This window comes from Chiroxiphia lanceolata, chromosome 1 (assembly GCF_009829145.1).
Source record: "Chiroxiphia lanceolata isolate bChiLan1 chromosome 1, bChiLan1.pri, whole genome shotgun sequence".
NCBI classification, from domain to species: Eukaryota; Metazoa; Chordata; class Aves; order Passeriformes; family Pipridae; genus Chiroxiphia; species Chiroxiphia lanceolata.
This window is the reverse complement of record NC_045637.1, coordinates 111,548,110-111,563,640: the sequence shown is the minus strand read 5'-3', so window position 1 is coordinate 111,563,640 and position 15,531 is coordinate 111,548,110. Positions and strand designations below refer to the sequence as shown.

The 15,531-nt window shown below is 38.6% G+C and overlaps 1 protein-coding gene across 4 annotated transcripts in view; it reads left to right on the top strand.

Annotated features, from left to right (window-relative positions):
- Positions 1 to 15,531, top strand: part of DNAJC13 (DnaJ heat shock protein family (Hsp40) member C13) — a 55,971-nt gene that overhangs the window by 27,057 nt on the left and 13,383 nt on the right. For all 4 annotated transcript variants that reach the window (XM_032674584.1, XM_032674539.1, XM_032674484.1 and 1 more), the window contains 19 exons: positions 1,805 to 1,908; positions 1,985 to 2,144; positions 3,081 to 3,143; positions 3,477 to 3,578; positions 3,726 to 3,830; positions 4,234 to 4,436; positions 4,895 to 4,979; positions 5,452 to 5,606; positions 6,556 to 6,601; positions 6,781 to 6,935; positions 7,547 to 7,748; positions 8,396 to 8,511; positions 9,365 to 9,443; positions 10,003 to 10,138; positions 11,286 to 11,470; positions 12,917 to 12,991; positions 13,193 to 13,312; positions 14,239 to 14,418; positions 15,173 to 15,340. In XM_032674584.1, coding sequence (XP_032530475.1) covers positions 1,805 to 1,908; positions 1,985 to 2,144; positions 3,081 to 3,143; positions 3,477 to 3,578; positions 3,726 to 3,830; positions 4,234 to 4,436; positions 4,895 to 4,979; positions 5,452 to 5,606; positions 6,556 to 6,601; positions 6,781 to 6,935; positions 7,547 to 7,748; positions 8,396 to 8,511; positions 9,365 to 9,443; positions 10,003 to 10,138; positions 11,286 to 11,470; positions 12,917 to 12,991; positions 13,193 to 13,312; positions 14,239 to 14,418; positions 15,173 to 15,340 — 2,439 coding nt within the window. The remainder of the gene's footprint in view (positions 1 to 1,804; positions 1,909 to 1,984; positions 2,145 to 3,080; positions 3,144 to 3,476; positions 3,579 to 3,725; positions 3,831 to 4,233; positions 4,437 to 4,894; positions 4,980 to 5,451; positions 5,607 to 6,555; positions 6,602 to 6,780; positions 6,936 to 7,546; positions 7,749 to 8,395; positions 8,512 to 9,364; positions 9,444 to 10,002; positions 10,139 to 11,285; positions 11,471 to 12,916; positions 12,992 to 13,192; positions 13,313 to 14,238; positions 14,419 to 15,172; positions 15,341 to 15,531) is intronic.

Here is a 15,531-nt window from a genome sequence, read left to right as displayed (position 1 = left end):
GTATATGATCTACTGTAGGACAAACTGCGTATGTAAAATATGTCTACTTAAAATGTCACTTCTCTATCTAATTACATGAGTGAATCTTGTATTGATGATCCCTGACTGCAAGCTAGGATTCTTTTGGGGTTATGGAATAAACTGCTAAGTCTTGAGTCTGTGAACAGGTACTATTGTCCAGTACACTCTGCAAAACTGAAACCTCTTCAGACTGACAAGTGATACTGTAGAGATGAAACGTTGATCAGAACCCTCAATGTAGTCCTGCATTAAGAGAAGAGTTGGTGTTACATTGTTGTCCAGATAAGTCATACTTGGTTTTGAATGTGCTCCATCAGACTTGTTTTGGATAGTTTCAGAAATCACTTCTTCCTGATGGCAAGTTTCTTGTCTATATTTCCTTCATGTCTCAGTGAATCCGAAGTCTGTTAAATACTGTGTTGCCAAATCATGAATAGGTTATAGGACTAAAACCATGCTGCACTGTAAATTATAGATTAAGGGTACTCTGCTCACATTCTAGGAACAGCAGTATCTGAAGTCAAAATAGAAGATAGTTCTATCACACAACTACAGGTTCCTTCTTACCTTGATGCAGTAAATAGCGAAGTACAGATTTGGATGGGTATTTCATGCACTGGCTTTTATCTTTTAAAGTTTCCATCAGGTATAGGTCAGCCACAGGACTTCTCTGTGTCACAATGTTTGCTATCCCAAATCTTTAGCAGTGTTAACTGGGGCAGAATCAAAAGTACAGATTTAAAACTTAGTAATACAGACTTCCCACCTTCACTCTACACTCCTGTGTGGCTTATGCCACTGGAATGTATCACTAGCATTCTTGCAGCTACAGCCCAAGACACTTTGGTGTTGGATTTAAGGGGCTTCTTTAACATGATCTTTGAACAGCTGCTGTCTCAGAGATTTGCTTTTAATTTTTTTAAATGAATACTTTATTGGGCTATGCTGTAAGTATTTGAACTGCATAGTGGTGAAAAAGGGTTCCCTATCAACTGTGGAACCTGTCACTTTGCCAAGGGGGGGATGGTGGCTTGAGACTACTCTGAAAGTGTACTGGTTAGCAGGATATCTTTATATCACATGCTGTGGTCAAATCTGTAGATAACTTTGTGGCCTCATGACAGTAGCCTGCAAACTATAGATAAGAAAAACTGCTGTAGAGAGTGGCTTTCATGGCATGTTAAGAGGTACCTCTAATTGAAGTGCTTACCAAATGCTTTAAACCACTGAGCATTGAGGCATATGATTAAATTTAATGTAGTTGCTCTGAAGTTAGTGATGGCTCTGATTGTGCAATTTTACTTCAGCTTCTTGATGTGTGTTCTGATGCCTCTAGGCTTTTATTAGCCAGCACAATAGCAAGTATAACTAATAATTAGGTCATGCTTGTGTTTCATACTTGTAGTAACATGGAGTGAAATACCTTGCAATGGAATAACTACTTATTAAAACTTGAGTCACTGAAATGTATCGTGTATTATCCAAGTTTAGTTAATAAAGCCAGCTGATACTGGAAGCAAGTTACTTAGAGGCTGGAAACTGGGATTTCAGTAAGATGAGAAACTTCATTTGTTCTGGGAAGCAGCATATTCAATAGGTGGCTTATATTTCATAGGTGTGTGTTTAACAGCAAACTAGCAGATTTCAGTTTTCCTCAGACTTAGGAGCGGTTGCTAACCTTGTTGAGTTTTTGGATGCAATCAAGTACAGTGTTGTTATGCAAGAAAAGCTTAATGAAGGAGAAACAATATGTATTATTAAGTAATGTGTTCTGTGTTTACAGGTAAAATATGAGTGCCTTTCTGAGGAAATAAAAATAGGGGATTATTATTTAAGATTGCTACTGGAAGAAGATGAAACCGAAGAGAGTGGAGCAATCAAAAAATCGTGAGACATTATTAAAATCTTATTTCATTTCCAAGGTCTGTTTGTTTTCTTTACTAAAATCTCATCTCTTTTTTAGATATGAATTCTTCAATGAACTCTACCATCGCTTCTTGCTTACCCCAAAAGTGAATATGAAATGCTTATGCCTGCAAGCATTGGCCATTGTCTATGGAAGATGTCATGAAGAAATAGGACCATTTTCTGATACTAAGTACATTGTTGGGATGTTAGAAAGGGTAAGAGTTATTTAAGTTACTGGATAGAGTAGTTAACACACAGCTAGTCCAACATATATTCAGATCCTTCAAGTTACTGTGAAACCCCAAGTTTCGGGTTTACAGAATGTGAAACTGAGGCATGAATATTTTTTTCCATCCTGTCACCAGCTGTTCCTAGTATCTCCCCTTGTTTCAGTTGAAGTTTCACTAAAAAAACCTGCTGATCATAGAGGTATTTCTAACTAGTCTCTTTAGGACCAACAAAATGCAGATATAACTTTGGCTTGCTTTTGAAAAATATAGAAGCTTTTTAAGAGGAGAACATTGTTCCATGTCACGTTATTTCAAAGTACTGACTTTGAGTAGTAGCAACAGCCCCAGATCTAATGAAACTGTAGCCTTAGATAGGCACACATGATGGATTAGATTTTTAGTCTACTTTGTCTTTTAAGTGTTTGTTATGTCTGACCACTGATTTGGCTTGCAAAAATACATTTCCATGCAGTCTGCAGGAGTTCTTTGCTAGCATCAGTATGGGTTTTGGATATGGCTGTTGCAAGTGAAACTGAACCCTTGCTATTTTGCCTTGAGCCTTGATAATCTCACCAGGGATGTAATATCAAAGACCCTTCCTGTCTGCTGGCTGAAAGCATTCTCTTTTTCTTATTTTTGTTTTAACTGGCTCACTGGGAATCCAAACACTGCCCGTTAGAACACTTAGGTTTAATAGAACAGTGGGTTTGATCCAGAGCAACAACAGGGTTGGAGGGCAAGAAGGCCTTTGCTCCTCAGTGGCAGAAAGCTACATTTATTAGCTGTGCATGAAACTGGGCACTTTAAAGTCAGCGGTTTCATTCCAGGCATAAAAAAGAAATGTGGCTGTGCAGGTGCAACTGTGTTTGCTTTTCTAGTTTGTTCTATGAAATACTGAATTGTTTTCTTCTGCTGCAACAGTGCACTGACAAACTTGAGCGGGACAGATTGATACTGTTTCTCAACAAGCTGATCCTCAATAAGGTAAGGTGGACATGTACACTTAACAGTAGTTTATTGGTCTGTCAGCTGTATCAAGTGGTCTGAACTAGTCTTTCAGGGTTAACTTGAACAAAAATTCAAGTATTGAGGAAGCTTTAAAACAATTTTTATACAGCTTTCTGGGATGTGATAGTTGTTATTTACTGGTGAGAAAGCCAAAGGAAATGCGTAGATATTGTGGTAATTGTACCATTCCAGTCACTTTAGAGAATGATTTGAACTTTTCTCATGTTCACTTCTTACTTGAATAAAACTGTACTTGTAACAACTCTTATGTAGAAAATGCTTGTGGTAACTCAGTTCATTCATTTACAGAAAAATGTGAAGGACCTTATGGATTCAAATGGAATCAGAATCCTTGTGGATCTGCTTACTCTGGCACATCTTCATACAAGCAGAGCTACAGTCCCTTTGCAGGTATGTGGCCTTTGTTTCTTACTACTCATACGCTACTCTACCAAAAGGACAATTCTTAAAAAAATAATTGTACTTCTCACATTTACTGTAGAAATGTCATATTTACACTGTGAAGCTAATGCTATTCTTTTGAACATCAACTTTTAGAGCAATGTGATTGAGGCAGCACCTGATGCAAAGAGGGAGAGCGAGAAAGAATGGTACTTCGGCAATGCTGACAAGGAAAGGAGCGGGCCTTACAGCTTTCAAGAGGTATCTGTCAGCTTCAAACTCTCAACCTGACAAATTATTTCCATCCTGGTGACTGTGTGTGTGTTTCAAACAGTGAGAGGGAGAACCATAAACAATCCTAAAGAAAATTCTCCAAGTAACTCTTTGAGTAAGGATTGAAGCTAGATAAAAGGCTTGATGTTGTGCCAAGAATCACAGCCTGTTTGGTAAGGCTGCCTTTGCTTCTGTGCCTCAGTAATGTTGCAACTAATCTGACAACTTTTACTTCATGATTCCATGAAGGAGTTATAAACTCACTGGAATTTCATGCAACCACAGCACCCTGCCATACAGCAGCTAAAAGCTTGCCTTGAGTGTGAGTGTCTAGGAGCAAAGGTACCTCTGAATGCTGAATCAACTGAATTCATCTCTAATCTTGCAATAGATGCAGGAATTATGGAACAATGGAAAGCTGACTTCAAAAACACGGTGCTGGGCTCAAGGTATGGATGGCTGGCGACCATTACAGGTCATCCCTCAGCTGAAGTGGTGCTTGCTTGCCAGTGGCCAGCCTGTGTTGAATGAGACTGACCTTGCCACACTTGTCCTCAACATGCTAATCACCATGTGTGGATATTTTCCCAGCAGGTAAACAGTAATTTTCAGCAGAAGTGGTTAACTTTATCTGGCAGATGTATGAATTCCTAAATTTTATCTTTAAACTTTTCTTAGAAAGTAGTACATTAAGGAACTGTATTAAAGAGCCTTTTACATAGTAGTGATTCTGTAGGCAAATAGAGAGTATGTAAATGAGACAATATTAATATTGTGAAAGGGACTGCAAGAATGAATACAGAAGCTATGTGTATTTCTAATGCTCAGCGATGTAGTCTTACAGACAAGCTCTCCTTTAACCTAAATGCATCTGCTTCGATGCAGGACACTAAACTTACCAAGTCTAACAACAGACTTTGAAGTTAACAATAAAAGACAATGAGTATGGTCTCAACAGCCTGATACTTAATAAAATCGTTCATTCTTGAGAGAGAAAAGGCACATGTGTGCTTACTGCTGTACTACTTGATTTTTTTTATTTTTTTTTTTAGGGATCAAGACAATGCTATCATAAGACCTCTGCCTAGAGTGAAAAGGCTGTTGTCAGATAGTACTTGCCTTCCTCATATCACTCAGGTAAGTAACTCTTCAAAAGTGTCCCTAAATGATCTAAAGTTTTACTTATGCTACCATCTTTGCTGTGTGAATACTGTAAGTGGGGCAAACACATTGTCATGTCCTGCAGATCTCTGAAGAAGCAGCTGATTTCACAGGGTGTTGTTAGAAATTTCATGCCATTTCAGCCAATGTTTCATTAGGAAATATTTCCATCCTTGGAGATACTCAAAAGCCACCTGGATCTGGTCTTTGTCAATGAGCAACAGATGACCATGCTTTTGAGCAGAGGGGTTTGACAAGATGACCTCTAGAGGTCCCTCCCAACTTTAAATATTCTTTGATTCAAACTTCTTATTTTTAGGCTGAAGTATTCTTTAACTGAAATTCCTGCAGTTGGGTTGTCCCAGTACAGAATTAGTTAAAATTTCAGTTTTGGCTAAGTAACTTGCACTAGTTGCAGCTAATGTAAATGCTTGTGTTTTGATTTCAGCTATTACTGACTTTTGATCCTATCCTTGTGGAAAAAGTTGCTGTATTGTTGTTTCATGTCATGCAAGATAACCCTCAGTTACCTCGTTTTTATCTGAGTGGAGTGTTCTTCTTCATAATGATGTACACGGGTTCCAACGTACTTCCTATTGCAAGGTGAGGATAAAGCATAACCAAAGTACCTCTTGACCAGTTATGCTCAGAAGGACTGCTCTACATCTCTGTATGCTCAGGGGAGTGTGGCTTGGTAGAACCAACATGAAATTCTTCTAGAAGAATTGCCTCCCTATGATCTAGTCACTCCCTAGAAAAGTGATTTGCTTATGATCCTTCCGAGGAGGGAATGAGAACAGGTCTGATCATACAGTTCTAACAGTACAACTGACCATGGCGTATTGTAGAAGAATAATTCATTGCAAGCACTAAAGAGCAGTGACACAGCCTATCTATATGCAAATGTAGCTTTTGGCAGTAGGCTGCTATTGAAAGTGGTGGAAAATATAAAAGCCTGTTTCAGTATTGAAGCTTAAGCAGTTAAATCAGTCTGTACTGCCTGACAGATGCACTGCACATGCAGGTGGCTGTTGCAGTTCATTCCACTACTCTTCCTCTAAATGCAATAGTTCGTAAAAAGCTGTCATACAATTCCAGTGAAGTCTCTTGTACAGCAAAATGCATTGGGAAATCATTGCATGGTTCCATGATGAGTCTCATATGATAGGACTGTGAGCAGTCAGTCTAAGATCACCCTCTTTCGTTGCTGCAATGATGAGCTTAACAGTGCAGGGAGAGGTTTGGAGGGAAAGGTTGTCGGTGTCTCTATCAGCATCTTTTTTGTTTGCCTGGGGAGAAAACAAGCTTTCAGGAACAAGACTTTCAAACTGAAATGATAAACATAAGGCAACACCTATAACATGGGGGTGCTTAGCTTTGTGGAGTTCCCAAACATTTAATGGACTTCGTACAGAAATTCGTACAACTGTTGCTGTTACTCTTTTATCTCAAAGTAAGTGTATGATATTTGCCAGCTGGACTGTGGTGGTCTGCTTATTATTCAAGGGTATTTTAAGTATCAAACAGAAAATAACTGCTGTTTCTCTTCTAGGTTTTTGAAATACACACATACAAAACAAGCTTTCAAGTCTGAAGAAGTGAGTAGATTGCAAAAGTAACTACCTTTGTTTCCAAATAGTTTTGCAGACCACCTGTAGTTGTTTTAACTGAAATTTAAGAACTGTAATGGAAAAGGGGAAGAATTTTTTAGATCTCAAGTTAGTTAGCAACACTGAATTTAATTACCTTTGAGATAACCATGTGATCTCTTCTGCAGCCAAAAGGTCAAGATATAGTTCAAAGAAGTATACTCGGACATATTCTTCCTGAAGCAATGGTGTGTTATTTAGAAAACTATGAACCAGAAAAATTTTCTGAGATATTCCTTGGAGAATTTGACACTCCAGAAGCAATTTGGAGCAATGAAATGAGGTAACTGTTTTCTGTCAGATGGACAAATAATTCTGAATGTTATGTCAAAGAGGTCCTGTTTTTCAGAAAAGCTGAAAATATCTGGATTGCATGGTTTCATTACTTCCTCTGTTTGCCTTCTGCAAGAGCAATGTCCTGCATTGCCCTTTTCTCTGATCAAAAATAACGAGGGTAAGGAGGAGCAGAATTGGCAGCAGGAAGAGAACTATTTCCCTGAACATCTGACAAACATGTTTTACATCTTGATTAAGTTCCTTTTGTGAGTGGAGACTTCACTGTGGGTGTGGAGTGCTTTATACTTACTCATTTATAAGTACTTTTTTATTACCGGCACCTATTTTTGAGATATACCTCTTATGTTCCAATACATTGGAATATTAGGGTCTTCCAGAAAGTAAAGAGGTATTGAGGAGGGCAAACTGTCACTTTACATTGTTTTTAATAAACTAATTTTCATGGCATTCCGGTAGCTTTTTAATAGAATAGGACAGAATCCTATTCTGAAACTACTAAGGAAAATCTTTTCAGAAGAAATCACAGAACACACCTGTACAGTGAGTGAGGACTGAGGATTGCTTGGCAAGTGTTAAACTGAACTTTGTAACTTTTAGGCGTCTTATGATAGAGAAGATTGCTGCTCATCTTGCTGACTTCACCCCTCGTCTTCAAAGCAATACAAGAGCACTCTACCAATACTGTCCCATCCCAGTTATCAACTATCCACAACTGGAAAATGAGCTGTTCTGTAATATTTATTACCTCAAGCATCTTTGTGATACACTCAGATTTCCGGACTGGCCAATTAAAGATCCAGTAAGTAAGAAGTGTTTTAGGGTTCATTTAATTCTTGATCCTTCAGAGTCCTAGAATTGGGATTTGTAACAAATATTAAGGAAATCAAATGCTAGGCTTTTTGCGAGTAACTGCTTTATCCTCAATTTTGGTCCACAAGCAAACACATTGAACACTACTTTATCTTGAAGCAGCATAGCATATAACAGTATAAATATATTGTTCTTGTGGTGCATACTTCAAAGGCAAAATAAAGCATTCAAAAAAACTTCAGGTAGTGTTTCAGTGAACCTCAGCTGATTGGGGGGTGGGGAGGAAACATCGCTTTTGGGTTCTTATTTGCCCGTGCTGCAGAAGAAACTGAACTAACATGGGATCAGTGCATTAACTGAATTGATGAGATCTTTTTGGTACAAGTCTGTGGACTAGATCTGTCTAAGTGGCTTTATTCATGCAGCTTTGTTGCAGTTTTTTATAGTATCAAGATGTGAACTGCATGTTATTTAAGTGATTCTCCACCTTCTAATGTGACTCTTACATAGTCATTTTCATCTTAACATACTTTTATCTTGAATAAAACTTAGGATTTATTAATAAAGTAGCATTTTATTAAAAATTATATAGTGGTGTCAGCATAAATGAAACACTACTAAATTTTAATTATTTAGATTAAACTGCTGAAAGATACACTAGAAGCTTGGAAGAAGGAGGTAGAGAAGAAGCCACCTACCATGTCAATAGATGATGCTTATGAAGTTCTTAACCTACCCAAAGGACAAAGCCAGTAAGTTGTTTTCAGTTTTTAAAGTTGTATAACTACTTTTATATGAGCTCTATGCCCTGAACAAACTAAGTTTCTTATCTCTGTACTTGGAACCAGTTAGGGGTACCAGTTTAGTTACATGTAGCACTTTCTTTCACAGCGGAAGATGGCTTTGCTAAAAAGAAGCAGAGCTTGGAAATACAATTCCAGTGTTTGAGAGAATAATTTTAAAAGTGTTTAGATGAACTGAAACTAGGGAAAAAAGTACTTTGAGCTCTGCTGTTTTAAAGGACAAGCATTAGACTCAACTATAGTGAGCAAAAAAATATGGCAGAACTTGAATATGTTGAAAGTGGAACTTATTTCTCTAATCATCCTTCTCCCTCCGATGTATTGTCCTTTTTCATGGTGATTATATTCTTGGAATTTTTTACCTCCTGTCTCGCCATTGATTTCTGACTTCAGGCCTTTAGAAGAGAACCATTAACACTTTTTGTATTTATCCTTCAAGAACAGTGCACTTACTATAAATCATGAAATACGAACTTTGATCACTTGCAGCTCATTTAGATTCTTCATTTAAAATACTCAGGGACTTTCAGCACCTTCTGGTTAGTATAGCAGATAAAAGAGGTATTTTAAAATACTTGGTTTCAAAAATTTCATTCTATTCTGTGGTCACATGATGACCCCTCATTCAGTGTAAGCTGGTAAAGCAGGGTTTTCAAATGGAAATAAGAGTTTTGTAATTTTTACTCAACTGCAGTTACTGTTAATTACTGTTAGTACTGTTATCAGAATCCAGGCTGGTTTTGCTGTGGTTGGCTTTTTTTTATGTTACTCAATGTAATGGATGGAACTTGTTTTCTTGTAGAAATGATGAAAGCAAGATCAGGAAAGCTTATTTCAGGTTGGCTCAAAAATATCACCCAGACAAGAATCCAGAAGGCAGGGTATGTACAGCACAAATTTCTGGTGTTAATAAAATGGGGACAAATTTGGCTGTTAGGTGTATTAAGAATTCTGAAATGCGCACTTGAATTTTCTTTCTTCCTTTTAAAAGCTATGCCCTAGATGAATACTAAAATACAGATTAGTACTACTAATGAGTAATTTAACTTGTGTCATTCAAAGAATATTCGGATTTCTACAGTAAACTGATTTAGTCTGATCAGACCCACATATCAGAAAACGTCTTTAGAGAGTTACACAGGACCTGAATAAGATATTTGCTCCCTTTCAAAGGTGGATTGTATCCTCTACCCATCCTCAGTATCAAGCTTTCATCATAGTATGATTGATTAAGTGTCTTGCCTATGGCAGAGTTTAGGAGACAAAAGAAAACTGATATGTAAACTAGTGTTTGGAGTATTTTCTGAAGTGTAGTGAGGCAATAAAACTAGTATTGTGGCTTATAATCCTAAATGCTTTATTTTACCTGCATCTAAACTGATGTTTCAGTAATCTAGAGGGTTCTTTATACCTCTTATGACTATTCCTCTTTATTTGCAGGATATGTTTGAAAAAGTTAATAAAGCATATGAGTTTCTATGCACAAAATCTGCCAAGGTGATAGATGGACCAGATCCAGAAAACATAATTTTGATCTTGAAAACTCAAAGCATCCTCTTCAACAGGCATAAGGAAGGTAAGCATGCTGCCTCCGAAGAAGGTTTTGTCTTCATTTCTTTAGTGGTCATTTCAGTAAGTTTTAATCTTCTCTGTTCCTGAGACTGTGCTTTGGTCTGGTTTCTGACTTGCCACAGCATTATGTAGCTACGGTAAAGGGCTTCAAAATAGGACATTTTCTTTTATGAAGTCAATTCATCTGCAGTAAAACTTAATTCAAAAAAGCATGAATAGCTCTTTGAAGTTCTCTGCTCCAGTGTTAATCAGTTTTAATATTCCTCCATACTTAGAATTCTGTCAAGGCAGAAGAGTCCTCACTAGTACTCAGTCACCCAGATGGCAGATTCTGGTTATGAGATAGTCTTATATTTAATAGCCAGATGGCTGTATTCTTGCAGGAATTCTGACCAGTGTTAGAGTCCTCTGGTGAGCTGTGCTACAACATTACCTGTTTCACTGCCCTACTGGGAAAGAAGGTTAGCTAGAATACCCTAACACTTAACTCTAGCTACAGTCCCAGGCTGGGAGCTACTGGCATGTCCAAGTCTTGCAGAGTCGATAGTGTTTTGCTGTGTAAGTATTGTATTATAATGGTAAATGAAGAACCTCATATGCAATCATAATTCTGTCAGTTGTGTGGAGGTAGTGACAGCATTGGTATAGACTTACATGGATTGACTTGCAGTTGGCTCCATATGCAAAATGAAATTGTTCTTTAGCATGACTGAACCTCAAAGCAATGAAAAATATAATTATTTAAAATATATGATTGTTGTGCCAAACTGGGTAAAGTCCTTATAGAGTTATTGTTACTCAATCCTGGCCTAAGGCAGACAGACAAAGCTATACTTCTGTTTCTCTGGAGACAGACAAGTGTCATTGGGAAGGCTCTTGAGTTTGTGGGCTTAATGAGCTGAAGGTAAGTCTTTTTGGTCTTAAATGAGTTCTTTCTATGAAGCTCTGTCAGCTTCTAGCATGAACAGTTTTATGTGACAAGGAGTCAGGTTGTGTGAGCTGCTCAGTGTTGCTCCAGTTTTCCTAGATGTTGGCTTTTTTTCACTCCTAGTCCTTACATATCTGATATATTTTTGACTGATAATTTTATGGTGGTTTAAATTGCTTAGGCTGTGCCTGCATATAAGCTTTGACTTTTTTTTGTCTTTCAGATTTGAAACCTTACAAGTATGCAGGCTATCCTATGCTGATAAAAACTATTACCATTGAAACATCAGATGACCTTTTATTTTCTAAAGAATCTCCTCTGTTGCCTGCTGCTACAGAACTTGCTTACCATACTGTCAGTTGTTCAGCATTAAATGCAGAAGAACTGAGGAGAGAAAATGGAATTGAGGTAAATGCAAAGAAACGTGTTGAAATGCCTTTTTTTTTTTTTATTTTGGTTTAACTTTTCCACAGCTAAAAATCCTAGATCCTCAATGCATAGGACATCAGGTACAATTGAGAATCATTTTGGTCTTGAGACCTTTGTCCATTCTTATTATCTCTATTCTGGATCCAATAGGAGAAGCATCTAGCAGAATATACCCCTTTCTGAACCTAGGCTTGTCTGTTGAACTGTGGATAAGCAAACTACATATGATGTTTCTCTACGCCTTTACAAAACACTACTGAGAGCTGCTTCATTCTGTATGTGAAAGAATTGATAAATGTGAACAAGTCACTCGAGCAGAAGGGCTTTTCATTGCACATATTAAAGTATTAGAACCATTTAGGTTGGAAAAGACCTTTAAGATAATTGAGTCCAAGTGTTAGTCCCAACACTGCCAAGTCCCACTAAATCATGTTGCTAAGTGCCATGTCTACATGTCTATTTAAATACCTTCTGAGATGGTGACTCGCTCACTTCCCTGTGCAGCCTGTCCCAATGCTTGACAACCCTTTTGGTGAAGAAGTTTTTCCTAACAGCTAAGCTAAACCTCCCCTGGAGGCCATTTCCTCTTGTCCTATCTCTTGTTACTTGGGAAAAGAGACCAGCCCCTACCCCTTGCTACAAGCTTCTTTCAGGTACTTGTAGAGAGCGATTAAGGTCCCTCCGAACCTCGTTTTGTTCAAGCTAAACAAACCCAGCTCCTCTTTATCAGACTTGTGCTGCAGACCCTTCACCAGCTTTGTTGCCCTTCTCTGGGTGTGCTTCAATGCCCTTCTTCTGTGAGGGGCCCAGAACTGGACACGGTACTTGAGGTGCAGCATCACCGGTGCCAAGTACAGAGTGGTAATCACTTCTAGTCCTGCTGCCAACTCTTTTTTTTGATACAGGCCAGGATGCCATTGGCCTTCTTGGCCACCGGGGCACACTGCTGGCTCACATTCAGCCAGCTGTTGACCAGCACCCCCAGGTCCTTTTCTACCAGGCTTCTTTTCAGCCAGTCTTCCCCAAGGCTGTAGCATTGAATGGGGTGGTGGTGATTCAAATGCAGGACCCGGTACTTGGCCTTGTTGAACTGCATACCATTGGCCTTGGCCCATTGATCCAGCCTCTGCAGAGCCTTTTTACCCTCCAGCAGATCAACAGTCGTGCACAACTTAGTATCATCTGCAAACTGACTGAGGTATTAGCTCACATGTGAGAAGGCTGTCAACTCTAAAGCACCAGAGGTTAATACCAGCACTTGCAAGGAATTTTGCCCCTACAAACCATTTGAGCACGCAGCAGATTTTTGTCAAATGTTTCCCTTCAGCCATTAAAAATGAGTTTACTAACTAATGTTTTATTTCTACCAGCTTTTATCTTTTTTTTTTTTTGTGACTCAACTTATGCATCATCCAATCCTCACAGGTATTGCAAGAAGCATTTAATCGTTGTGTAGCAGTCTTGACACGGTCTAGTAAACCAGATGATATGTCTGTACAGGTAAGTTGCAGCAGTTGTAACTGATTATATAGTCTTCTGAGAAGCTGATACATTATAGTGTATGTATAAAATGATAATAAATATAAGTGCATATATATATACATAATATAAAATATTGATATAGTAGTATATATATTGACAATAGGATTGTAAACTTGCATTTTCTTCTACTTGTAACCAGTAAAATACTGCTTTTTGTAGGTATGTGGATACATTAGTAAGTGTTACAGCGTAGCAGCTCAGTTTGAGGACTGCAGAGAGAAGATTACAGAAATGCCTAACATAATTAAGGACCTCTGTAGACTTCTGTATTATGGCAAGGTGAGCGCTCCTTTCTTTTGCCTAAATAGGTGTTGAACTGTCAAATGTTTAGGGGAATATTCTGCTTTTAAAGGAGATAAGACAATCATAGAATGGCCTGAGTTCTAAGGGACCTTAAAGATCATCTAATTCTACCCCCACTGCCATGGGCAGGGACACTTTTCACTAGACTAGGTTGTTCAGAGCTCTATCCAGCCTGGCCTTGAACAGGGATGGGGCATCCACAGCTTCTCAGGCAAACCTGTCCCAGTGCCTCACCACCCTCACAGTAAAGAATTTCTTCCTAATATCTAATATAAACCTATTATTTTTCAGTTTGAATCCATTCCCCCTTGTCCTGTCACTCCATGCCCTTGTGAAATAGTCTCTCCATCTTTCTTCATAGGCTCTGGTCAGGTACTGGGAGGCTGCAATTAGGTCACCCCAAAACCTTCTCCCTTCCAGGCCAAACAAACCCAGTTCTCTCAGCCTTTCCTCGTAGTTGCACTGACCAATCAACCCTTCTGTAAGATCCCAGCCAATCATGAAGAGATACAGAACTCCACTGCCTTGTTCTCAGTGCTTGCATTGGAATCTATTTAGTGGGCTTAAAATGCAATCACTGTAAAGATTCAGCTACTTTTGCCTTTTAACTGACACATCTAGCTGCTTGGTTTACTGTGCTAAATCAGGAGATAATGCTCATTTCTAATAATGTGAAATAACTATTTGAGTACTCTTCCCTTTGAAAGATGCTGACTAATTAGCCATGTTGCTGGTTACCAGACACTTCAACTGCAGATGTTACCTGTACTTCAGTTTTCTTCTCTCTGCTGCCTAGATAGTACTCTAGGATCAGCTAGTTTTGGCTTTAAATCTTTGGTAAGGAAACCAGTTGTCACTCTCTGGTTACAAGTACTAAGGCAAACTTCTTTTTTCTCCCTCAGACCATACCACGAGTAGCTGCTTTAGGAGTAGAGTGCGTTAGCTCCTTTGCCTTAGATTACTGGCTACAAACACACTTATTTCAAGCTGGTGTTCTCTGGTACTTACTGGGTTACCTCTTCAACTATGACTATACACTGGAAGAAAGTGGGATTCAGAAAAGTGAAGATTCAAACCACCAGGTAATGTTCCCAAGGTGCATGTTGTCAGACACCAATGGTTGTTGCTTGCCAACTCTTACAAATAGACTAAAGTGTATTCAAATACTTGTTAGGATCATTGAATTGCATGAACAGCAATGGTAACAAAGCAGTTTGGGAAAGGGATTTTTGTGTAGCAGTGTAAATACTTCTTGGATGTTGTTTTTTGGGGGGTTTGGGGGTTTTTTAAAGAGTTCAAATATTAAAGCTGCCAAAGCCTGTGGTTTCTAATGGACTTAGTGCAAGAGATTTTTTTACCAATAGCTAACAGTAGAAATGTACATTTTTGTTATCAGTCTTTTTATGCTCAGCTGAAAGGGTTGTCTAGTGCTACTGAGAACTTCTGTAAAATATCTGCTTTTTCCTCAAATGGTGACCCTCTATATACATTTCTTCCTCAGCTACTGGATGAGATGACCTTTGAACACTCTATTGTAGCTATAAAGTCTTGTATCACTCTCATAAAAGATTTGTTGTGCTGATATTTGACTGTGTGAGCAGGAATTGTTGTCTGGTCAGAAACCAATACATTAAATAGCTTCTGTAGCTTTCAGTCATCTTCCTGCCCCAGGTTTTCCTGCTTATCAGTGCTTATGTCTTACTGCACTTACTAAGCCAAGATAAAGAGAATATCAGTGCTGTTCATTCTGGTGCAGAAGTGTTGAACAACCCTTTTGGCTATTCTGATAATTCTTCAATAAGCTCTAGGTTTTCTCTAACTGTCTGTCTTTTTCAGGAGGTAGCAAATAGCCTTGCTAAGCTCAGTCTCCTGGCCTTGAGTCGCCTTGGAGGGTATCTTTCTGATGAACAAGCTACCCCTGAAAACCCAACAATCAGGAAAAGCTTGGCTGGAATGTTGACACCCTATATTGCCAGAAAACTTGCTGTGGTCAGTCCTACTGAGGTAAGTGTCTGTTGGCCAAAACTTTCTCTAGTGATTTATGGAAGGAGTACCTGGTTCCTTCTAAAACGCTGAACTCTCTTAGACCAACTGGATACTGAGAACAGCAGTGTGATTTTTCTTTGCAGTTGGAGTAACTGCAGGGAAAAGAAACTGCTTTCACCTCAAACACTATAGACAGGAGCAGTGCTCTA